Source organism: Arvicanthis niloticus, chromosome 4, assembly GCF_011762505.2.
Source record: "Arvicanthis niloticus isolate mArvNil1 chromosome 4, mArvNil1.pat.X, whole genome shotgun sequence".
Taxonomy (NCBI): domain Eukaryota; kingdom Metazoa; phylum Chordata; class Mammalia; order Rodentia; family Muridae; genus Arvicanthis; species Arvicanthis niloticus.
In genome coordinates, this window is record NC_047661.1 from 80,884,080 (window position 1) to 80,909,013 (window position 24,934).

Consider the following 24,934-nt stretch of genomic DNA (forward strand, 5'->3'; position numbering starts at 1 on the left):
GGTTCCCACTACTTTGTTGCAGCACTTTGGAAAAAATAATATTCATTTTCACCAAAAAGGAATCCGAAGTGGTGGTACAGGACTATTGCTCGTTGGAGAGCTGAGGCAGGATTGCAAATTCAAAGCTTGCCTGAGTTACAGAGCGAGTTCAAAGCCAGCTCAGGATATTGGTTTGGGAAATGTCATGGAATGGGGGAAGAATGTCTGAGGGACAGGGTGGAGATTTGTGGACTGCAGTTGAAAAGAAACTTTGGAACACCTCACACACACACACACACACACAGAGAGAGAGAGAGAGGAGAGTCTAATTAACATTCCTTGGTCAGAGGACACTTGCTGGATTAACAGAGAAGGAAGGGAGAAGCTGATTATTTCCTCAGACAACATGGAGGAGGGAACCCACCTGCTGGTTGGGAAGGCCAAGAGCGAGCACGAGCACCGAGCACCGGTAGACACATTCTGCAGGACGGACCAACCCTTGCCACCTACAGACAAGGGAGGTCCTTGCCACCTCATTCCCTAGAGATCAATCAGTTTAAAAAGTCACACTGTTCTGCCAATCACGTTGTGCCTAATGGCTGCTGCCCTAAGGACTGTATAAAAGCTCACTGAACGAGCGTCACAGGGTCGCCTCTCCTTTTGGGGTGCAGGGTGGCCCCAGCATGCTGGAACATTAAAATTCCTCTTGTATTTTGCAGCGATCTCTTGTCTCCACGTGGTTCACTCAGTGGGTCTCCAGTAAACTAAGGATCTGCTTGCTAGAGTCTTACACTATAACATAGTCAAGATATTATTGAACGCTCAGAGGCCATGCTTGCTCATACAAGATTCGGTTGTCACCATTCTGTCACAGGTAAGGTATGCTCACAAGTGCCCAACCCTTCCTGATGACTTATAAGCAGTTAGTGGCAGTTTCTTCAGTGGTGTAGCCACTAGAAGGTGCCCATTCCCTGTAACTAGTCCCTTACCCATATGGAGGAAACCCTTATTAAAGTCATTGGTTCACACACATGTGCACATGCTCATACACAAATTTTATGCATGCATGAAAATATCACACGAAACCAATCATTATGTATAATTAATATATTCTAATAAAAAACTAATAAAAAAATAGAGCCATCCTGGGCAACTTAGTGAGAGAGATCCAGCCTCAAAATAAAAGGTCAATGCAGCTCACTGGCAGGGCACATGTTCAACACATAAAAGGCCTGGGGCTCAGTCCTCTGCATGGGGATTTCTTCAAAGCCTCCAAAGCAATGTTTGTGTCTTTAAGAATATTACTTTGTTAAGCAAAGTTGGGAAGAATGGTCAAAGTTCATAAAGGATTCCTTGGAGTTGAGAAGCATAAAAAAAAAAAAAAAAAAAAAAAGCCAAAGTAAGCCATTTGGTCTAAGAGTGCAATCTCCAGACTGCAGATGAGTGCTGCCGTGGGGCTCGGTATTCTCTGGAGGAGGAAGAGCAGGGCTCTCAGTGTCCCTCCTGACATGGTCACCAGAGCCACCATCTGAAATGTGCTTCAGACCACAAAGTCTTTCTTCTTGTTGGAGGTAAATGTTGCACCTTTGATCCTGGGACACAATAGTACTGATTCCATCCCAGCTTCTCACAGCCAGGGATGCCCACACATCCCAGCTTGCCTGAGGTCACCATGGTGGCCTCTCTCAGATGTCCACACTCTCGCCCTCACTCCTTAAGCTGTGTGTGGTGATGGAGTTTATCGATCTGCTGTTTGCTTCCTGTCTTCTCTAGCGAGTCTGTCTTGCTCGTTCCTGTATTTTCGGTGCCTGGTGAGTATTTATGTGTTAGCGAGTGAGCGAATGGGTTGCGCTAACATCTGGATGTGAAGGACACGGAGGTGGATCCACACAGAGCCACAACACAGGGCTCATTCCTGAAATGGGAGCGAGTTCTAGGCTTGACCGTGGCAGAGAGGGGTGTAACTGGAGTCAGGTGACAGGTAGAGAGAGTTCCAGCTGCATCCTTCTCTGGGATTTTCCCTAAGCCTCATGATGACTCTCCACACTTGAGAGAGGAATAGAAGAACAGCTCAGGAGCCTGGACCACTGGCCTCTGCTTGGAGGTGGAGCACAGAGACTTATAAAGGACACCAGCCACTGGTGAGCTGTCTGTCATTGCATGGGTTCTGGTCCAGCCAGCTGGAGAATTCGCCAGCCCCAGGCTAATGCCTGGCCTGCCGAGCCCATCTCTTGAGCAAGGAAAACCAGCTACCGGGGAAGCTGTGCCCAGGAGAGGTAGGGGAGATGAGATGATGGTGTGGTCTGAGCAGCTTTGTCTCTGATGAGCTAGCTGATGGCCTGAGTCATTCTGTCTGTCATTGGCGGCCTCTCTCTAGCATAGGATCCTGGCGGCTGACAGGGGAACCACCCTGAGAATGAAGTTGAGCAGGAAGGAATGAAGCAAGGATTCCTTGGGCCATCTCAGGGGAGCTCGACCTGTGGATTCTTTAGGAAAAAGGCCACTTTCTGGGCCACAGCATCCAGCTCACTTGGGTTAGCTGACTGAAGGAGGTTGCTCTTTGGAACAAAATAGTGCTTCAGGAAGTGCTGGCTCACACATCTGTGCAGCTTCCGGACCAGGCGCAGAAGTGCCGGCTGGAAGACCTGCCAATCCTTGAGGTGGGGGTATTTCTCACAAGTCCAGAAGAGCACCGTCTGGGGAGGAAAGATGTCGGGAACAAGCTGAGTTTACATGGGATGAGGAACAAGGCATCCTGGGAAAACTGGATTCACCAGGAATTAATAATCCATTGCTTCACCTGGGCCTGGAGCTTCCCTAGCTGGATCACACCTCCAAGTTACTCTCTCTTTCTTCCCTCTGACCCCCAACCATCAACACTCTCCTGGTGAGTCATACCGGGATCCAAGCAGAGGCTCTCTGCCGCCTAGCATACAGGGGTACATGAAAGCCTCATCTCCCAGACCAGAGAGTTCTGCCAACAAGGCAGTCTCTTCCTCTCAGTAGTCACCACTCTCTCACTGCCTCTGCCTCCCAGGAACCTTATAGGAGAGACTCCCCTCTTAGAAGATGGCCTCTTGGTCCGGCCAGAGCCGCCTGCTCTCCCCTGGCCACCTTCTCCCCTGTAGGTCCAGTCACCCTGCTTAATTCCCCTGTGCCCACTCACTCCGTCCCTCATCTACTCCAGTGGGGAGTCTCCTGCCATTAATCTTAAACGCTTCTCTCTTAGCCCAAGATCTCCAAGCATCAAACCACAGGCCCTTTTCAACTTCACCCCTGTTTGCTTGTCAGTGGATCAGACAGTTGGCCCACACCCTCCCTCTCCAACCAACTCTTCTTTTGGCCTCCAAGACAATGGTCTTCCAGGCTTTCTCCTCTCAACCCAGCTACTCCTCTGCAGGGCACCCATCTGTGCCTGCTCTGCTTTGGGGATCCCTGAGGGTCTCTCCTTGGCCTCTTCTGCTCTTGCCCCTCCCCCACCTAGTGCTCAGTGTAGAACAACCTTCTCAGTAAGATGGAGGAGCCACACAGCACCTTCTCCAGTCCACACTCTGCCTCTGACCTGCTTAGTCTTGGGTCTTGGCAAGTTACCTCAGTTTCAACATGCCCAGACTGAACTCATGGCCTTTGCCACAAACCAGCTCTGCCTTTAGACCTGCTCATCCAGCCAGCTGTGCCAGACACAACCTGGGGCAGCATGCTCCTGTCACTCACAACCCAACCTACCCATCTTCTGTTCATTGGTCTCTCAGAACTGCCACTTAGCTTCACCTCCCTCCCACCATCCTCCCCACCATACTCTGGTAGCCTAACCTATCTGAGCCTATTCCAATTACCAGCCGATCTGAAGTTCTTTGTAAAGTACAAATCTTCATTGTTTATTTGTCAAAATAACAGTTCCTCTCACTGTTGGCTAACTAAGAATACAAGACAGGGTCTCACTGTGTAGCCCTGGCTGGCCTGGAGCTGTGTAGAGCAGGCTGGCCCATTCATATTCGCAGATATCCTCCTGTTCTTACCTCCTGAGTGCTGGTCATATGAGCACCTGATTAAGGATACACTCTGTGAGTTTGGTCCCTGCCTTGCTTGCCAGCCTTCTGACCAACACTGGTGTCTATAGAATCAGGCCAAGTGCCACTAACAGCGACAGACAGGGAAAACAGGGCACTAAGACACAATGGGGGACTGTTCACTCAAAAAAGAATGAAACCCTGTCCTTTACAGCAACACAGAAGGACATGTGTTAAGTAGAATGAGCCAGACTCGGAAAGATGGACACTGCATGTTCTTCCCACGTGTGGAAACTAAAAGATAAAGTTGATCTGAATGTGGTGGGATGAGGGCTGGGAATTTGGAGAGGGGTGGGGTGAAGGGAGGTGGAGAGGGGTGGGGTGAAGGGGGTAGAGAGGGGTGGGGTGAAGGGGGTGGGATGAAGGGGACAGTGCAAAGGGAGGTTGAATCTGAGTGTTGTACGTCATCCACATATGCAAAGATGTCACACCAAACCCAATTATATATGCAATTAAACATGGCAACCAAAAATAATTTCAAAAGAGTGTATATTTGAAGTAGTCCTGGGTGGATGAATAACACTTGTTGCTCATCCAGAGGACCTGAGTTCCCCAGTACTCTGTCTGGTCTGGCAGCTCACAATAGCCTATAAACCAGCTCCAGCATCTGACTCCCTCTTCTGGCCCCCTAGTGTACCTGCATGCCATGGCATATGCTTACACAGACACATATACGTAAGTAAAACAATAATAATAATACATATTTGAGATTTTAAAGAGTGGATAATCTTTTCAATTAAAATGGGCCTGGTGAAACAGAGGAGGGAGGGAGAAGGAGCGGGGAGAGTGAGAGAGTGAGAAAGATCCCATGGGCGCGTGAGCATGCGTGTGCATACACACACACACACAGACACACACACACACACATATGCGCACGCGCATCCACACTCCAAAGAATGAAACTGACGACACCTCTCACCAGAAACAAAACTCAAAATGGATTGTGATGCTAAAAGATAAGGCCTAAAACTATGGGACTAGAGAAAGCACGGTGTTATCACAGGCAAAGATTTTCCAGAGAAAACCCAACAGTACAGTCAACAAAAGAGAAAGCAGATGAATGTGGACACATGGAACTCAGATGCGTCTGCACTGCAGAGCTGTCACCAGAGTCAGCTGGGACTGGAGGGATGTTAGCAAACTGCTGCTATTGATATTCAGAATACACAGAGCTCAACAGCAAAAGAACAAACAACACCGAGAAAAGTGGATGACTGAGGAAGTTCCATTTCTCAAAAGAACACACGCAGTGAACAGCAAGCACCTAAGTCAGTCTTCCCTGCCGGTCAAGACCACAATGAGATGCCACTCAGTGAGAGTGGCTGCATTAAGCACAAAAGATGAAGTAAGATGAGGAGAGAGTGAGGACAGGGGCAGCCCTGCAGTGCTGGTGAAAATAAAAGTTAGTGTAGCTTTTGTGGAAAACAGATCAGAGGTTCCTACAGAACATAAAATTTGGCTATGCATACCTGCATACTAAGGAAAGGAAATTAGAACATTAAAGAGATCCCTACGCTTTATGGTTACTGTATTATTCACAATGGCCGAGAAAAAAATGGCCAACCTAGGTGTCCGCTAACAAAAGAATAAAGAAAGCATGGTATGTCTACACAGTGGACTACTGCTCATCCATGAACACGCGTGGAATCCTGCTATGCGCAGCATGGTGGAGGAAGTGGGGCAGCCCAGGAGACCGATACAGTGGGTTCCACAGGAGAAAACAGCGATTATGAGAAGTTAGGAAGGGAGTGGAGAGGGGACAAAGGAAGGTTGGATGGTGCTATCAAATCACAGACAGGAATACATTCACACACTTCCCAGCACAGCAGTGTGGGGAGGAATATATTCATGTGCTCACTGTCACAGCAATGTGCTTGCAGTTTACAGCAATTCGTTATTTTGAAATAACTAGGGGAGTTCAAAGGCTCCCAACACGCAGACGGGACAAACATTCGAGAAGGGAATTCTCATCACCTGGCTTTACATGGTGGATGTTCTGTGTGTCTCAACTCTTATTCTACATATTCTGTACTACAATGTTTTAATTTGTACAATAAATTATTCCTAGTGTTACATCAAAAAAAAAAAAAAAAAACAGTCAAGGGGGGAGAGGGGCTTCGAAGAGGAGGGCAGGAAGGCAGGTAAGAAAACCCAGTTGCTATGATGTACAGCTGGGGTTTATATGTCTCTGTGAGCTGAGCAGTGTGGAAATCTTGGAACCAAAAACAATTCCCAAGGCTCCATCCTGATCCCATCACACACTGGGACCCACCTAGAGACAGTTGCTCGGATTCCCCCCACCATACCCGTGCTCACCTGTAGGTGGTGGGTGGTGATGACCGGCCTCCTCCCTGGACACCACACATCCTCCTTCAGCTGCCTCAGGACCTGAAAACATTGCCTGCGGCAGCCTCCATCTTCATCCAACTGTTCAAACAACACCTGCTCTGCCTGGGAGAAACTCAGCTGCCAGTGATAGCTGGACTGGGCCACCAAGTTAAACCCAAATGACTGAAAAGGAAACAGGATTGGGAAGATGAGAAGCACAGGGTTGGCTAGTGTAGACAGAAGCTTAGATAGCTGGAGGGACCCAAAGCCCGCAGGTTGTGGTATGTCTACGCAATGGAATATTATTTAGCCAATAAAAAAGAACCAAACCCAGTCATTCACAGGGACATGGATGGGCCTGGAGTATAATATACAAAGTGCAATAAGCTAGAAAAAGACAAACATATACTGAATATTCTCTCTCTCATGTAGATGTCAAAATATGGAGGCCTCAAGGCATCATGGGAGAACAGGAAGCATCTTGGTACACTCAGGGAGCAGGGGTAGCTTAGACCCCTTTATGGCAGTTGTTTCTACCATGTCAGAGCCCTTGGGGACTTACCAGTCTTTGCCTAAGTAAAGGTTTCTGATAAATCTGCATTTCTGACAAGTTCGTACTCAGTGCTGCCATGGTTGGGGGGGGGGGCACATGCATGGGAGCAGGCTCCAAGGAAGCCCCTGCTTCCTAGGAAGCTGATACATGTCACTAATAGGATTGAAAAAGCTGACGGCACTCTACTGAATGAGTCCCCACCTGGTCACCCATACCTTGATGCACTCCACTCTCTCTGGGGAAGGCCACCGCTTCAGACACCGAGGCCACTGGGCTTTCTCAGGCCAGGTAGTGGGGATCTCCACAGTGGGGGCCAGCTCCAGCTCCACCTGGCCCGTGGACGTTTCCACAGCAACCCAAACAGTAGTGCGTTTTTCTAGCACAGTGACTTTGCCTGGTGGGAAAGAACCAGAGGGACACTTGAGAAGAAAGCCTTGCTCCACACAAGCAGCAGGGCAGGAAGCAGTGAGCAATGTTCTGGGAGCTGTCAGTGTGACTTTCACAGTGTCAGTTCTGTAGACACCAGACAGTCAGCTTCGGTCACAGGGTCACAAGGAAGACTCATGGCTGGTGGGTCTTTGCTTTTTCTCCCCACTCCTCCAAAGCTTTGAAGCATGTTATTTTAGGGTGCATGTGTGTGTGTGCGTGCGTGTGTGTGTGTGTGTGTGTGTGTGTGTTGCTGGAGATTGTGCATCCATGCATATGTGAGTGTTTTGGGAGATTGAACCCAGGGACTCACACATGCTGATCTCAATACCCCTGAGTTATAATCCAGCAGGTTTCCATTCAAACTGATGGGTTCTTTTCAGAAAGTTCAATGAAGAAAGGTCATAGAATAAGATGGGAAAGGGCCATATTGGTTATTGTGTGATGGAATCTAACATTTCTGTGTCTCAGTGCTGGTTTGGCAGGGAAAGCAGGTGAGGATAAGGACAGAGCTCTTCAATCTCATGTCAGGATCTTGTTGAAGGGTGGCTTTGACCCCACCCTCACCCAGGGGCCTTCCAGGGGAGTCCTACTAACCTGCTTTTCATTTGAATCAGTCTCAAGGATGGTGTTTGCTTCTACCATTCATCTTGGGAGCCATCTTTGCCCAGATGTATTTATTAACCTAAGTCCACCAGATCATAAAAGCTCTCAGAGCATGTCACAGCTGGAAGGGGATCACATGAGTGGGAGGGTTCACAGCTGGAAGGGGGCCAGGTGAGTGGGAGGGGTCACAGCTGGTGAGTGAGAGGGACTTCCTATTATTTCATTTTCCAAACAGGTGAGAAAGAAATCTGTGTGGTGAGTTTTCCAGCTCACGAGCCATCCAGCCCTCATTGCCAGGGGAATCTTTTTTCAAAACAATAAATTTTTATTGAGTTTTAATCTATGTGTATTTGTGTGCCTGCATGAGTTTCTGTGCACCACATACATGTAGCAGCCTGTAGAGGCCTGAAAAAAGTGTCAGATCCCCTGGAACTAGAGTTACAGACTGGATCCTGGGAACTGAACGCAGGTCCTCTGCAAGAGCAGCCAGTGCTCCTAAGCACTGAACATCTCTCCAGCCCAACACATTTCTGGTTTCTGGTTGTTTTGGCTTTGTTACAGACAAGAATAGGTGTCTGGAACTAAGGTCTGTCATTTCAGCCTTTCCTTCTGAGGGAATGGAAGCTGTTAACTGTGTTTGGCTGTTCTGAGAAAAGCAAGCTGTCATGGTCTACATCTCACCAGAGAGGCCTGGACAAGGCAAGGATGAAGAGTATGGCTTTAGCTTTGTTCCCTGAAAGCTCCTCACTGGTCTTGCCCAGCTTGCCTCTCCCATCCCTCCTTTCACTTGTAGACCATCTCCAAGTGTTAGGATTGAACTTGGAGCTAGACTGCCAGGACCACTTCCTGCTTCTGCAGATGTGGGAGGTTCCAGTGTATGACCTTCAGCCAGGAACAGAAAAGGACTCTTTTCTTTCTTTCTCCTCTCTCCTCTCTCCTCTCTCCTCTCTGTCTCCTGTCTCCTGTCTCCTGTCTCCTGTCTCCTGTCTCCTGTCTCCTGTCTCCTGTCTCCTGTCTCCTGTCTCCTGTCTCCTGTCTCCTGTCTCCTGTCTCCTGTCTCCTGTCTCCTGTCTCCTGTCTCCTGTCTCCTGTCTCCTGTCTCCTGTCTCCTCTCTCTCTCTCTCTCTCTCTCTCTCTCTCTCTCTCTCTCTCTCTCTCTATTTAATTCTTTTTAACAAGTTCTCCAGTATCCCAGGCTCACCTTGAACTTTCTATGCAGAGAATGGATGGCCTTGAATTTCTGATCCTCCCTCTCCACCTCCCAGAGTGCAGTAAACAGAGGTGCACCAACATGTCACATGTATGACGTGCTAGGGGCCAAATTCCGGGTGTTGTCCATGCCAGGCAAATATTCCACCAACTAAGCTGCACATTACCCCAGTCTCAGATTACCACAAGAATTAAATAATCCACACAAGTACCTTCTAGACCAGGATGGAGACTTTCTTGGAGCTATTCTGTTCAGACAAGCAAACATTTACAAATGTATCATCCGACACTGAGTTCTGTAGCTGGTGTAATTTTTCATAAGATGTGTGTGCCTGTGTGTGTGTCTCTTGGCAGAGGCTGCATTAAAGTCTGCCAGGCAAAGGTGCCATCATTCACTGGACCAATTTTCTTGGATAGTCAATTAGATTTCTTTTTTCCTAGTTAGTTACTACTTTCAAACCTAGGGCAGAGGATATTCTTAGCCATATTTCCTTGAGTGTTTGCAAAAGCTTATTTGTTGAATGGCCAAGTAAGCACTTCATAAAAATAAGTAATGGATAAATTGCCCTGTAAAAATGAAATGCTCCCAAATTTCCTGCTCCCAGAAACAACATGAAAGTGCCTGTTTCACCTGACCCACCATGCCCAGCAGGACCACACTGCTCAGACTTCTTACAGCTGTTAATCTGCTAAGCATTTTTAATGTTTCTAGTGTTGTTGGGATTCGTTGTCATTGTTGTTTTCTTTTAGATTTATTTTATTTTTAATTCTATGATGTGTGTGGCTGTAACATGCACACATGCATGCAGGTACCCATGGAGATCAGCAGAGGGCATCAGATCTCCTGGAGCTGGAGTCACCTGAGGTAGGTGCTGGGAACTGAACTTGGGTCTTTCGCAAGTGCAGCCACTGCTCTTAACCACTGTGCATCTCTCGGGCCTCAATTGCTTAATTTTATAAAACAGGTTCTCACTATGTTATCCAAGATGGCTTCAAACTTGTAGTAATCCTCCTGCCTCAGCCTTCCCAGTGCTAGGATTATAGGCATGTACCAGCTACCATACCTGGGAATCTGCTGGAATTTTTAACATTTTTAAAAATCTACATTTTTTTTCTCTTTAACTACTTATATTCTTCCCAAGATCCCTGTTTTTGTATTGTTGGTCTTTCTCTTTCCTTCCTTTCTGATCTCTCTCTCTCTCTCTCTCTCTCTCTCTCTCTCTCTCTCTCTCTCTCTCTCTGTGTGTGTGTGTGTGTATGTGTGATTTTTTTCTGCTGATCAGTTCATCTTCCTAACTGGTTTATAACTACTTTTGTAATTAAGGAGTTTAGTCAGTTTTTCCACATATGCACGCATGTTTATATGTGTGTATCTGTGTGTACTTATGTCACCCTGTATTGTGGTCAGTGTTTGCAGTTGTCAAGGTCCGTGTGTCCTCTGCTGTGGTAGCTTTTTGAGCATTCTGCTTCCACACCCTGTGTACAGTCAGATGTTTGGTACACAGAAATGTTCAGATGACCAAGGTCTGGGGGGTGTGAGTAATTTCCTCCTTTAAATAAATATGACGAGTTTTGGGATGAGCACCAAACCCACAGCCTGAGGTGTGTTTGTCAGGGCAGTAATTTCTAAGTCATGGAGGTTCCTGAGAATGAATCCCTGCCCTAGGGATTTCATTAACAGACTAGTACTCCCCCCCCCCCACCCCCCATCACCACAAAGTAAAAGGTGGACTGGCTATAGCTCCCCTCTTATCTTCCCTCGGCTCACCTGAGAGGTGACAGGTTCTCACTGCATTTTCTACCAGGGTCTGAAACACCTTGAGGACTTTGGCTGGCACAATGTCCCCCTCAATGTTCACATCTGCCTTGTGCCACTGCCACAGGGTCTTCATGAACATCTCAGTCTCCAGCCATTGCTGCAGGCCTTCAGGGTCCCGCAAAGGGCAGGTGAGCTTGGTGCCCTGCAAGTTGTAGTACCGCCAGCGCTGCGCCCGGGCCCCCTTGTACCCTGTAAGGCCTTTCAGTGGGACGGTGACATGGAAGAGGCTGGGGGCCAAAACCTGTGGTCAGAAAACGAGAGAAGAGGAGCTGAGCTCACACGGGAGGTGATCGACAGAGGGGTGCTGACCTGTCCAGTCAGGCAGCTCAGGTGGCCATGAAACCCTCAGCAATGTGATGAGGTGTGCAAAAACCGCCTGGGGATTGCTGAGAAGTACGGTTTTGTTTTGCCACTAACCTACCTGGGGCTGTGGCAGACAGAGTGACTTAACTCAAGGAGTTCTGGGGTTTGTGAGGCCACAAGTTAAGCATGAAGAAAACTCAGAACTCTGGGGGGGCGGGGGGGACCTGAAGTTCAGGAGAGAAGAAAGGAAAGTGGAAATAAATCCACTGAGCCTCACACACAACCCAAATATCTGGCTGTGCCCATCCCTTCTCTGAAGTCACACCAACAGGTAACCTGGATACCACTTTCCCCAGAGAGCGACCTAAGGCTCAGAGGGGCTACAAACCATGTGGGGAGACTGACAGCAACCGGAAGAGCAGGAACTTTGCGTTCCTGTGGCAGTTTGTTCAATGGTTTTAGTCTTGGGATAGCTGAGCATTCTGGTATTACGGAGAATGTGACAGGACTTTAAAGTGTCATGCTTTCTTTTCTCCTGTCACAATGACCCAGGGTCAGTATGAATGACTAACCCTTACAAAATCCAAGGTGAGATGAAAGTCTGTCTGTCCGGACAATGTGAGCCATTGAGATGATTCTGTGTTCAGTGGGAAAATGGATGTGAATCCACCCACTCCTACTCTCCAGAAACCAGTTCAACAGTCCAGGAAGAAAGCAGGCAGGCATACAAAGCAAAGGACACTGTAAACTGGTCGACGGTGCAGATATTCCCTAGGGACCCTGAACTCTGGCTGGATGCAGGCAGCTCACCAGGAGCCTCTTTGTTCATCCAGCTACATCTTCTTTGAAGAAAGTTATAGAGAGTTCAACAAATAGTGAGCTTTGGTCCCTGATCCGGGCAGTGACCAACTCAATGGCAACTGATCCCGCCTCACTTTCAGAGAACATCTGGTGCTTTAAATAATGACACTGTACGACTTCTGGTGTCCAGAGGTTGGATTAAATAGGGAGGTCAGACACCTAAACTACAAATGTAGTAGTCACGTGATTTGAATCCACTTGCACATGAGTTCAAAGGTGCAACTGTGGGGCTGGACAGGTGGTCTGCCAGTTCAGTGCTTGTCGTGTCACCTGAGTGCCAATCCCCAGCACCTACCAAAAAGTCAGGTGTGTAGCTGCATGCAGTAATCACAGCACTGGTGTGGGGGAGTGGGGACGGGGAAGGCAGAAACAGGCGGATTCCCTAGGACTTGACCTATATCCACTATAAATCAATCAGAGAGCTCCAGGTTCAGTGGGAGACATTGTCTCAAAATGTAAACTAGAGAGCCACTGAGGAAGACCGCTGATGCTGACTTCCATAGCTTCCACAGGTATATCCACACAGAGAACACACACCTGAACAGGTGCATCCGCCAACACCCACACTCCCCCATCAAATAAAGCCTAAAAATGACTACATTGCCAGTCACACAAATGCTGTTCAGCAAATACTTATCCAACTTAGCCCAAGGTAACATTAAAGGCATTTTATGTGTCTTGTTTGTTTTGTTTTTTTCAAACAGGGTCTCCAATATCCCAGGCTGCTGTCAAATTTGATATGGACATTCTCTCAGAGGCTCAGGTATTTTACACTTGTCCCCGGGTGACAGCACTATTCAGGGAGGTGGTGTGGCCTTGCTGGAGGAAGAGCTCCACCTGGGGTGGGGGTGGACTGTGAGAGTTCAGAACCTGGCTCCACTTGCAGTTTCCTCTGTTTGATGTTTGTGGTTGAAGACCCACTGTGTGCTGCGATGCCTTAGCCACCGAGATAAGCTCAAAAGAATTATTTCTTCTATAGGTGGCTTTGGCCACAGTATTTTATCACAGCAACAGTAAAGTAAGACAACACACTAAAACAGACATCAAAGGTGACCAAGCACACCCCATCCTCCAGCCTTTACTTTTCAAGTGCTGAGATCACAGGTATGCCGAGGACTGAACCCAGGACTCCGAGCATGCCAGGCAAGAACTTTACCAACTAAGCTATATCTGCAATCCCATTTTGAAGCTTAATGTACAGGACATAATGTTAGGTAACACAGGATATACTCTGAGCTATCAATCTAACTAGGACCATATAAGGGAACTGTTTGGCCCAGGTCTGGGGAGAGTGATGTGGTGTTGCTCTCTCTAGTCCCGGGCTGTATTTGCCTGACTGAGACTGGCCTGGGAAGGAAGAGGTGGGCAAGTGTTCTAAAATGACAGGATCAATGCTTGTCTTACAACCTTCACCCTAGAGTCAGTTTCCTAAAATCTGATTCTGCCTCAAAATCCCCAAGTCTTAGAACCTTGTGGGTTGACCTTTTATTCACCAGCCTGAGAGGCACGGGGCCAGTCACAGTTCTTGATGCCAAGCTCATTCCTTATAGGCTGAATGTGCACGTGCTGACTCTTAAAATCAAGGATCTTACAGACCAGTGGGAAAACACATAAAACTAATGCAAGGTGAATGGGGTTTGCATGCAGAAAAAACAGAGATCAAGAAGAGTGGAAATTTCGAGGAACATAGAACCTGTTTCTTAGTGGAGATGAGTGTGCAGTTCTGATTAGAGTCTGAGTGAGATCACTGCTGACTGTCACGCACTAGTCTTCGTGGTTAGACTCAGTGGGATCCCTCAGCAGGGAGGGGCTACATTGTATTCCTATTGTTCCTCAGAGCTGCCTCAGAGCCTTCCTGCTCCCCCTCCCCCATACCCCAGAGTCTATCACCTTCAGCTGGCTTCCCCATGAGTTCCCTCACCTCCCTCTGCCTAGCTTTTCATCTATTCAGTTGTGTTTAATGAAGAGAAGGTACTTAACTTCGCCATCAGTCTTTGGAATGACATCCGGCTTTGGGGTCAAATAGGACTTGGTCAAGCCTTTGGCTTCCTCACTCCTAGCCTCTGTGGTCTAGGCCTATGTGGACTCCCACAGGGGAAACTTCCTGTTTCATGTGTGTAACCTGTGCCTGGGAGAGCAGCTGTGGAAACCTGGGGCAGTACCATGTCCTCAGTGGCCTCTCACTCAGGGAGTCTCTCCTATCTCAGGGTTTGGGTGCTTCCTGGAGCTCCTCAGATAGGGGGAGCCCTGCATATTACCTTAATGCTGCTGTTGTATGTGTCAGAGGCAGGCACGGCTTCGAACCGACTGTCCTGGTGGCTGATCTCTGCAGTCAGGAGGTGGATGACTTTCTGTACCTCCTCCACAGTCTGAGAAATCTGCTGTCGCCTCAGGTCCACCTGAGTGGGAGGAGATCAGGAAAACAGTTATAGGGGCCTGAGGAGGAACCAGCACACAGGGGACAAAGCAAAGGCACACTGATGCCTGACCCAAGTTCAGGGCAAGAATCCTGCCTCCTAGGACTCCAAAGGCTGCTTAGGCCTGACAGTGACCAACATGATGCTTGCTTTCTTCTGAAGCAGGTGCCCTTGCTCAGTATTTATCTAGGACTTATTCCTGGGCAGAGGCTGGGACTATAACAACAATCCAAGCAACAGCAAAGGCAGGAGATAAGGGTCCGGGTGGTGTGGAGTGGGGATTACACACCTGTAATCTCAGTACATGGGAGGTAGAGGCAGGAGGATCTGAAGTTCAGGACCAGCCTTGGCTCTCCAATGAGTTCATGGCCAGCATGGGCCACATGAGATGGCCACAGAACCATCCCTTGGAGAGACAGAATGCAAGGCTGAGACCACACCCACTTACATAGGTTTCATGGCCCATAGGATTAGTCCACTGATAAATATGCATTTAGCATTGGCTGTACAGCTTTATGCGGTGTCATAGCAGAGCAGACAGACATGACTATACACTTCCAGCACAGGGGAAGCTACATGAAAGAGAACACGTATGGGGTGCTGACTGATACAACAGAGAGGGCATCCCCAATCTGCACGTTTTTTTTTTTGTTTGTTTGTTTTTGTTTTTGTTTTGTTTTGTTTTTTTGGTTTTTTCGAGACAGGGTTTCTCTGTGTAGCCCTGGCTGTCCTGGAACTCACTCTGTAGACCAGGCTGCCTCAAACTCAGAAATCTGCCTGCCTCTGCCTCCCAAGTGCTGGGATTAAAGGTGTGCACCACCACCGCCCGGCTGAAATCACTTTGATATGTACACTTCCATATACAAAGTACTGTCTTTGGAAAATAACCTTGTACTGTCCAGATGGCCAACACTACACTGAGTAGCAAGAGACAAAAATGAGGTCCTTAACTCTACAGGCCGGAGAATCTCATGGGAAATGCTCCTCTTAAAGTCCATGCATCTTGCTTGGTCTTGAATATGGCAGTTGTATCTGCAGCGTCGTAAGCTTCTTTTTGCCACTAGCAGTCACTCCCCCATTCTAATCCTGTAATGCCCACCCAACAATATCCACTATGAGTAACAGGGCCGAGGGACGCTCTTTTAATGGCTGTGCCCTGTGGGGGGCGCTGTGCATCTTCTAAACTGCAAGTGGAAGAAAATAAGGTGCTCACAGAAAGGCAGGATGTCTGAAATAAAGGAGGGTGCTTTTAGGAACCTTTGGTTAAAGGTCCCCACAGATGGAACTTCCCCTGTGTGCCTGATTCAGTTGCATTTGGCCAGTTTTCACTGAATGCTCACTTTTTGCTGGAACTATTTACTGCATTGTAAGAGATTTACAGATAGACTGCCTAAGTAGGATGGACTAAAATAGCCTGCAGTCAGGTGCTGGGGAAAGGCATTTGTAGGCTGCTGCAGAACAGCAGGAGAATAGTTATCTAATCTGGAGGCCAAGGGTTCTTCCTGGAGGCAGGAGGTAAGAGAGTGTTAGCTAGGGGGCTAGGAACCTGCCTCGGTTGGCAGAGTGAGCCCTGGCCTAGCATACTCGAAGCCCTGGATTCCGTCTGCAGCCCTACAGACACAGAGCATGGTATGCGTGGCTGTAGTCCCAATGCTTCTGCAGTGGAAACAGGAAGACCATTCCCAGCTTCTCAGCAAGTCCTGGGATACATGGGACCTTGTCCCTTGTCTCTGTGTGGTCTGTAAGGTGACAGGGCTGGAAAATAGAGAAAGGGGTCAGGGCCCCACAAGTGTCTGTAGAGTTTCCCAACCAGAGCAGGATGAGGAACTCATGAGAACAAAGGATCACCATTCTTCAAGAAGCTGGACCACAGAGCAAACAGATTAGATAAAGCCAGCATGGCCACGGGCCTGTTGTCTCAAACTGACACACGGGCTAAGGCATGTTTAAATGTAGAGGGAAATGTCAGTTGGAGAGAAAGAGGCTGCACACTGAGGAGGGATTTCCCAGGAGGAAGGTTCATGCCAATCTCCAGGTACTCACCCCTCACCCCCACATCACTTCAGAGGGAAAGAAGAGTAGGGGAGAGACAGAGGAAGGAGAACGGATGTGGGAATTGGAGGGATTTCCTGCTTGGAGTCTATTTTCTTTATAGGATAGGAGACAAGGTAATAGGAAAACAGGAAGCCAGAGAGGTGGCATTTCCCAGGGGGATGAGGGATGGCTTGGGTACTTGTATAAAGATGGCCAGGTTGTGGGGAATGAGTGGGCTCAGTTGTAGGATAGGGTGAAGCACCTCTCAACCCTCCATGTCAGGTTGTGAGTTTGGGGTGTGCTAGGCAAGAGTTGGAGGGGTGGAAGCTAGGAGGGGTTTTAGTCATTGATTTTTTTTTGCAAACTAAGAAGGGAATGCATATATATATTCAGACTGCTAGAATACAGGGCACTGAACAGGCTCTACTTTATACTATGAGTGTCGTGGGGGGAAATAATACAGGGTTGTTACAAGTAACACAGTACAAGAGCCATGTGAGATGTTCTGACTAAGTAGAACACTGCAGTCAGAGTGGCTGGCATGGGGGAATCAAGGCCAATAATCCCAAACTCCCCAAATCTTTACGTGTGTGGATATGATTCCACAGAACTTGAATGTGAGAAATTCAGTGGACAGACAGACAGACAGACAGACACACACACACACATTGAGAAGCTAGGTGTAGGTGTCCTAGGTTGCTTTCCGTTGCTATGGAGAAAAGTGTGTGATCTGGCTTACACATTCCAATCCTATTCTAACAGCAGGGAAGGCAGGGCAGGAACTCAAGCAGGAGCTGTAGAAGAGAGCTGCTTACTGTCTTCCTCTCCACGCTTGCTCAGCTATCTTTCTTATACACCCCTGGACCACCTGCCCAGAGGTGATGCTGTTCACAGTGAGCTGCACCCTCCCACACCAATCATCAGCCAGAACACCACCACAGACTGGCCTACAAGCCAATCTGATGGAGGCATTTTCTCACCCAACGTTCTCTCTTCAAAATGACTCTAGCTAGGTGGAGCACGGTGGAGCATGGTCATCTACAGAGTGAGTTCCAGAACAGCCAGGGGTACACAGAAAAATGTTGTCTCAAAAACCACACCAAAACAATAACAACAAAGACAAAAACCGACTCAAACTTTTGTCAAGTTGAAAAAAAAAAAATAACCAGCACACTAAGAGAAGATCCATTATAATACCGGTATTACCAAGAAGGGATGAGAGCAAAGCACCCAGGGGAGCAGCCCTCCTGGAGGGGGGGAATTCATCATTATGAACTGGACCACACACTGGGCAGTGACTGGTCAGAACAAGACTGAACACATACTGGAAGGCGCCTATCACCACTCTCATTATCTGGTGCTTAGCTCATCGTCCAATGTGTTCTGATCTGCAGACATGAAAGTCAGAACAGAGGACTCAGCTGTCTAGAAGATAAGACTACAAATTTTTCTCTGCCACTTCTTAAACATAGGTACCTTAAACTTAGCATCTCAGAATTATTTTGACTTCAGAAATTATCTTATCTGGTGTCACGGAATAGAGTAGCAGAGTACCAGGTGGCAATTAGAAGTAAAACTACACCAAGTTCACGGGGTTTCCGATGCCATTTCCAGCACTCCTTGACACACCCTCCGAGACAGTGCTGTGAGAATGGACCTCTGATCTTCCTGGACCTACAGAAGGCCTCCAGTCTGCGGCCAGTGCTCATGAAACGGCAAGTCACAAGCACATAAAGATAACACGGCAGGGGCCAGCAGTGATAGACCAGAGTCCCAGACATGTCTGTCCCGTGGTCCCTTGGCTGCTGAAGCAGGGTGCAGTTCTCATTAGGTGATGCTTGGCCCAGTCCTCCCACAGCACTGGCCATCTGTGCAGTGTCAAGTTCTCCCTAGGACAGGAACATCACCGAGCCATCCCTGGACCCCAAATGATTTGTGCTGGGGTTCCCAGGCCCGTGGCAGGTTGTAACCCCAGCCTGGACCCTGACACTCCTCTGAATTACTACCTTCACTTGCCTTGACTGAACCCAGAGAGACAGAACAAGAGGAGTTGTATTTGACTTCTGGGTGAGGAAATGCAGAGACGAGGCCTGAGGGTGATTACAGGGAGTGATTTTTGGTGAAAGATGAATATTTTGCCACAGTGCAGGCCCCTCCAAAACCAAACCAGAATCCTTTTGTTAAAAAAATAGTCTCTCAGCCGGGCGGTGGTGGCGCACGCCTTTAATCCCAGCACTTGGGAGGCAGAGGCAGGCAGATTTCTGAGTTCGAGGCCAGCCTGGTCTACAGAGTGAGTTCCAGGACAGCCAAGGCTACACAGAGAAACCCTGTCTCAAAAAACAAAAAACAACAACAACAAAAAAAAAGTCTCTCAGGTGTCAATGAGCCAACAATACAGACTCATCACCAAATATATTTCAGGCAAAGAAAAGCTTAAAAATAAATATAAGAGGGAAATGAAGAAAACAGATGTAAAGATGGAATTCAATCCAAGCTTGACCTTGAGGGCCTATCCAGGTTTCAACCTTGCTGATAAAGTCTATGAACCAAAAGGAGTCCTTCCTCTCTTTTCAAAGGCTACATTTGTGGGTGTGGCAGAGCCTAGGCAGAACCAAGCCACACAGAATCAACCAGACACAAAAGGCTGGATGCTCCAAGGTCACACAGAGCAGCAGATGACTACTTCCCAGCCCTGCTTTGCCCAGGGCCTCCTTCTCTCCAGGTGTGTCTACGTGCCTGAACTCACGTTCCAGTCTCATCCCAGGCTCCCTCCCTCCCTCCCTCCCTCCTTCCCAGCCTCTGGCTTATTGTTGACCCACAAGTCATTTGCTACTATTAATAGTTCAGGTTTGTGAATAATTTACTGTTTCAAATATAAAGTATTGGGAATTCAAGGCTGTTCCCTGCACAACTTCATGCTGACTCACGTTGTCGCAACCCCTTCCTTGAACTCCATGGAAGGGCACTTGAGCAGCATGCGGGAAAAGCTGTTTGGGGCATGGCTGCATCCAGAACAGGTGGTCTAAATGCACGAGCATCAGCCAGGGAGGGAAAATGACCGAGAACTTCCTCCCAGACAACAGAAAGTTAGGCTGTTAACCGTGGAATTTCTTGGGTCCAATAACAGGTTACACTGAATAACCAGGCACCTTCCGTGTCCTCCAGAGCTTGCCAGTTTAAAGAGAGAAAGACATGCATTTAATGACAGATGCAGAGGAGACAGTGGGCCTTCCTCTCTGCTAAGGCTAATTCTGTGAGGAATATCTCGGCCACCTGGCATTTGTTCTCTGACTACAGCAACAACGACAGCAGTAGCAGCAGCATTACCAATGTGAAGCTGGGGTTTCTCAGTCCTTCCAGGAGCCCCTGGACCTCCTATACTGTAATATTTGCTGATGGTTCCCACTTTATAGATGGGGAAATTGAGGCTCAGGAGGTAACCTGCACCAGAGTTAGTAAGTTACAGATAGATCATACTTGCTAACTCAGACTCTGCTACCTAAAAGAAAGCATAGCTGAGTGCAAACCCCTATGAAATGAGGGTGGGTGTGTAAATGGGTTTCCTCCTATACTTTCCTTTTCATCTATTGAAACCTAACACATCCGCTAAGGCTTCATCTCCATACCTTTTTCTGTGGACCACTCTTCTCACATCAAAGCCAAGGCCCTTCCTTTCACTCTTCAGAGTTCTGCATGGCAGCCTGGGGTCTGCCGCACATTGCAGTTAGCACCCTGACTGTACACAAAAACATCCCCTTTTCTCCTTGGAGTTAAGAACAGACTGCAGGCGTGGCTGGCCATCCCTCAGGCATGCACAGCATTTCTTTCCCCTTTAGCAGAACATCTCTCAGGTTTTGAGCTTTCCCCAAACCACAAAGCAGTGTTAGATATAAAGTGGGGCTCCATGTATGTCTGTGAGAGTCTGTGACATGGAGAACTTCAGCAGAAGGGATATGGTCCAGCCAGCTGTGCTGAAACCTCAGCATCTTCACCACACAGCCATGGGACTTTAGCCAAGTCCTTTCATCTCTATGAACCTCTTTCTTCCTCTATAGAAATGGAGGTTGGTTGATGGCTACATTAAATAAATGTTATGGGCACCTCAGCTTGTTAGCACCTTTGGGTGTCTTTTTAAAATTTATTTCCAGGGGACTCTGAAGATATTTCAGACCACATCTTTGCAAGATACTCTGGGACTGTGGAAGGTTAGGAGGGATGTGTCCAGGACACCGCTAGGCCCTCTGAAAAGGTAGAAGGAACATTCAAGGTTTAAGACAATAGCCAAGGCAGGGCTAGGAAGAGTCAGTGCCTAACCAATGAGCGCTATCAGCACCACAGTTGCCAGGGTGACAGAAGTGTCCTGTGCCTGGGTAGTAGAGAACCTTTTAGGACAACTCTGAGCTGTGTGAGAAGGGGTTAAAATGAACCAAAAGAAAAAAACCAAACAAACAAACAAACAAACAAATGAAAAAGCTGGGTCTGAGGTCTGTTTAGGACATAGATTTTAGGGGGAGAAGATGCTGACCCACCTTTAGAGACAAGAGATGAACAAGGACAGAACTGTCAGACTGGTGGCAAGGGGTTGCAACCTGCTGGGAACTGGCTGTCACACATGCTAACACTCAGCCCACGATTTCCAGGCCAGACACCCGGCCTGCCGTTGCCAGGTACCCTGATTCTTTCTATCCCCATAGGACAGAAACCTAGATTCCTATGCAGACATCTTAGTATTTTGAAATGTCTGTGAGAGGAAACTTTAGAAAATGCTCTAGAGACCAAACAGATCATGAATCCAGGTTGGATTCCATGTCGGGAAGACCATTGATGATTTCTGCTGCTGAGACCGCCCAGAGATAGAGGGTTAGAGAAAATCACTTGGATGCCAAGCTAAGAAAATTGGAATGCTGTTGGTTTTCCAGAAAACATGGGACTCCAGGAAGACGCCCACCAACACTGCTGGGGAACCGCTTTGCTGGCGATTGTTTTTGGTGCAGGTAGATTTTCCTTATTTTCCCTTGATGTTTAAAAATTGCACTCATGTCTCATGGTGATAATAATCTTTGCTTTGTTTATATATAAAGGCGCGGCAGCTAGAGGCCAGTCCCTGCTCTCGGTTTAAACCTCTTTGTTTAAACATTAACAACCTGCCTTAGAAGCTTCAGGTGTAAGTGGAACAATGGAAGAGATTAAATTAAATACTATTTAAGGTCCCTACAAAGTCTAACCTCAAAAGAGCCTAAAACTGGAACTAGCCCTTCTCTTTCTCCCTATTCCCATTTCCCCTCTTCACCCCCTTTCTTTCTTCCTTTCTGTTTGTCTTCTTTTTTCTTGAGACAAGTTTTCACTATATAGTCCAGGCTAGTCAGGAACCCACTTAATAGACCAGGGTGGCCTTTGAACTAACAGTGATCTGCCTATCTCTGCCTTCTGAGTGCTGGGACTAAAGGTGGGTACCACCACGCCCAGCTTACAAATGAAGTAATATTTTTTTTAAGATTTTTTTTTTTTAAATTTTACATGTATAGTGTTCTGCCTGCATGCATGTCTATGCACCACAAGTGGGCCCGGTGCACGTGGAGACAGAAGACGGCGTCAGATCCCCTAGAACTGGAGTTACAGATGCCTGTGAGCTACCACGTGGATGTTGGGAATCAAACTTGGGTCCTCTAGAAGAGCAGTTAATGCTCTTAACTGCTGAGCCATCTCTCTAGCCCCCAAACAAAAATTTAAAACTATCAGTTTTGTAGTTAAAAAAAAAAAAAAAAACCCTTTGTTGTTGTTGTTGTTGTTTTTGAGGCAAGGACTCAAAAAAGTCCAAAATACTCTCAACTTCTGCTCCCCATACCTGTCATTGCGCCTGTGCCTGGCTAGCCATTTCCCAGTGATCGAATTCAGATCCTCATTTTATGGAAAGAAATCTGAGGCTCAGGTAATTAACTAGCCACATGAACCTCCTCAGCATGCTGAGGGTAGCCACCCTGTGTTCCTGAGAACCATCTATGGTCTCCAGAAGCCAGGGATTCCTTCTGATCAATGTCCATGGGTGGAGAATTAGAGGGTGTGCCCAGGAGAAGCCGGCTCTGGCTCACCTTACTCAGCAGGCAATGGTCTAAGTCTCCCTCTGGAAGAGACTTCATGGCTCCGTGGTCAATCCCCAGTATAGCAGCGACCTTCTGCTTCTTTTCCCGATGGAGGACAAATCTGGTGGGCAGCTTTCCCAGTAGCATTACTCTCTGCACGAACTGTCTCTGGAACTGTGAATGTGAACCAGAGACTTGCCTTCTTCTCGCCTGTTCACTGCAGCTTTCCTCTCCAACATGGGAGGATTCATCTGCCATCTCTCAGGGAACTGTAGAAAGATTAAAAAGGAGACCTGATGAAAACGAGTTGGAGCCTATCCTGTTTTTCTTCTTTGTCTTGTTGTCCTGACACCAGGTGCACCTTAGTGCCCGGTATCTTTACATCTTCTTGTCCTTACCTTGTTGACAGTAAATATCCCTTGCCCTCCACTCCTGAAAATTCTGCAATTGATTTACTTCCTTACCATAAACAAATAAGAAATTGCAAACAAGCCGCCTGGTTTCTCATCATGCCCAACTCAAGCCTTGTCAATCAGATGAGGGCTGCCCGGACTGGCATTTACAAAAGCATGAGCTCACAGAGACTCTTGTGTATACAGAGGCAAGTTCACATGCTCACACACTCACACAGACACATGAGCTCACAGAGATACTTGTGCATACAGAGGCAAGCTTACACTCACACACACACACACATGCACACGCACACGAAACAGACAGAAACACACAGAGAGAGAAAGAGACAGAAAGAGACAGGAAGATACATGCAGAGAAAAATAGGGCAGAGAGTCCTGCCTCTCACCTACTGACCTTAGAATGTGATTTCCTTTCCGCACTTGAACGCTGGCATTCAAAATATACTCGGTATAAACAGGCCCCTTAGGAGTCTAAGACACATCTAGTTTTACCAGTAAAACCCATCCTAGAAAACAGACAGTTAAGTTCCAAGTCTGACTGGCTGGGGCTAGTTTTAGTACTGGGGGGAAAATATCCCAGCAGCCTTATCTTCCTGAAGCTCGTGAGTATCACTGTCTTTGATCGACAGACTGACAGAAAAGCTGGCAATCCAGCAAGGCTTCCAGGCAGGCAGGCAGCTCCCCAAAGCAACCTCCTCAATGCTCAACCGCAGCCAATCCAGCCCTTCCACTCTCTCCCGTGGCCCCGTATTTGCATATCCTCCCAGACAGCTCCAAGTGAGAGCCACATCAGACCCCACCCACCTCCTTCCTCCTGGCGTTGGGGCTGCCTTCTCCTGGCTCCTTCTGCCAATTCAAGGTCTTAATAGCAGTCCTGAAAAGCTGAGAATCCCCTCCACCTTGCCTTGACTTTCCACCTGCTTTTCCGTGTCCTGGAAATCCCCTTCTTTTTACAGCATGTGCTCTGAAATGGTCTGGGAATCTCCATCCCTAAACTTCTGTTACCACGATCATCATTCCGAATCTACCACATCAGTTTTTTTTACCAATGAAACAAGAAGCTCTCCCCCCTAACCTGCCTTTTGGAATTCTCTTTCCATGTCACTTTCAACTCTGCTGAAGTACCCCACCACCACCCCCCCCCCACACACATGCACGCACACACTTTTGTTTTTGCCTTTACTTCTGCTTTTGCTGGAATCATTACTTCTTAGTACCTGTCCCAAAGGCCGTAGGGCCTTTCCCGATAACCACCAAGTTGCTCCGGTGTTCTGGAATCAAATGCCCACACCTGCACCACTCTCACTAACGCCGACTCACCTCAGTCACTCAGTACCACAGATTCAAATGCTGTATCTGGAAACTTCTCTTGCCCCAAGATGGAAAGATGCTTGCCAGGTACGGAGAGGGAATTCAGATAATTGAGCTACTGGAGGAACCCAGGGAAGGAAAGGTACTGTGAACTCAGGGCAGCTGCCTGCAGTTGCATTCCCAGGAGAGGCCCATCAGGAGATTGGTGCATTCTGTGAACACAGCTTCAAGTCATAGTATGGCCTGATTTCTACTGGGTGAGGTACGGCAGCACAGGGCCATGGCACAGACGAAGGCTCTGGCAGCTCCTAAAGTTGAGGAAAACAGGCTTTGCCAGCAGATACAGATCTCTAGTTAATTGGACAAGAGGCCAGCAAAAGTCTGTTGAGCAAGGGTATGCATGAAACCCTGTGCGAGGCCACCAAGAGGGACCTCGTTAACGAAGGGGCTCCTCCGTCCTCAGAAAATAGAAATCCCAATTCTTTATAACTCACCAGTTTGAAAATGGAAGCCAGCTTTAGG

At 47.8% G+C, this 24,934-nt stretch overlaps 1 protein-coding gene across 1 annotated transcript; it reads right to left on the reverse strand.

Annotated features, from left to right (window-relative positions):
- Positions 1–1,338: 1,338 nt before the first annotated feature.
- Positions 1,339–23,819, reverse strand: Mab21l3 (mab-21 like 3). Its single transcript, XM_034501411.2, has 7 exons — positions 23,496–23,819; positions 22,695–22,954; positions 14,413–14,553; positions 10,940–11,231; positions 7,146–7,324; positions 6,366–6,560; positions 1,339–2,675 (listed from the first exon to the last, which is right to left on the reverse strand). Exons 2-7 carry the CDS (start codon positions 22,941–22,943, stop codon positions 2,442–2,444), a joined length of 1,290 nt encoding a protein of 429 aa, XP_034357302.1. The 5' UTR covers positions 22,944–22,954; positions 23,496–23,819; the 3' UTR covers positions 1,339–2,441.
- Between the last annotated feature and the right edge of the window lie 1,115 nt (positions 23,820–24,934).

What these genes read in the sequence shown, in the direction of transcription:
- Mab21l3 (XM_034501411.2), bottom strand. Translation starts at nt 22,943, where the DNA reads ATGGCAGATGAATCCTCCCATGTTGGAGAGGAAAGCTGCAGTGAACAG. An exon ending in ACCATTGCCTGCTGAGTAAG is followed by an intron (nt 14,554 to 22,694) that starts GTGAGCCAGAGC and finishes CCTCCCACTCAG; the next exon opens with GTGGACCTGAGGCGACAGCA. An exon ending in AGAGAGTGGAGTGCATCAAG is followed by an intron (nt 6,561 to 7,145) that starts GTATGGGTGACC and finishes TTTCCTTTTCAG; the next exon opens with TCATTTGGGTTTAACTTGGT.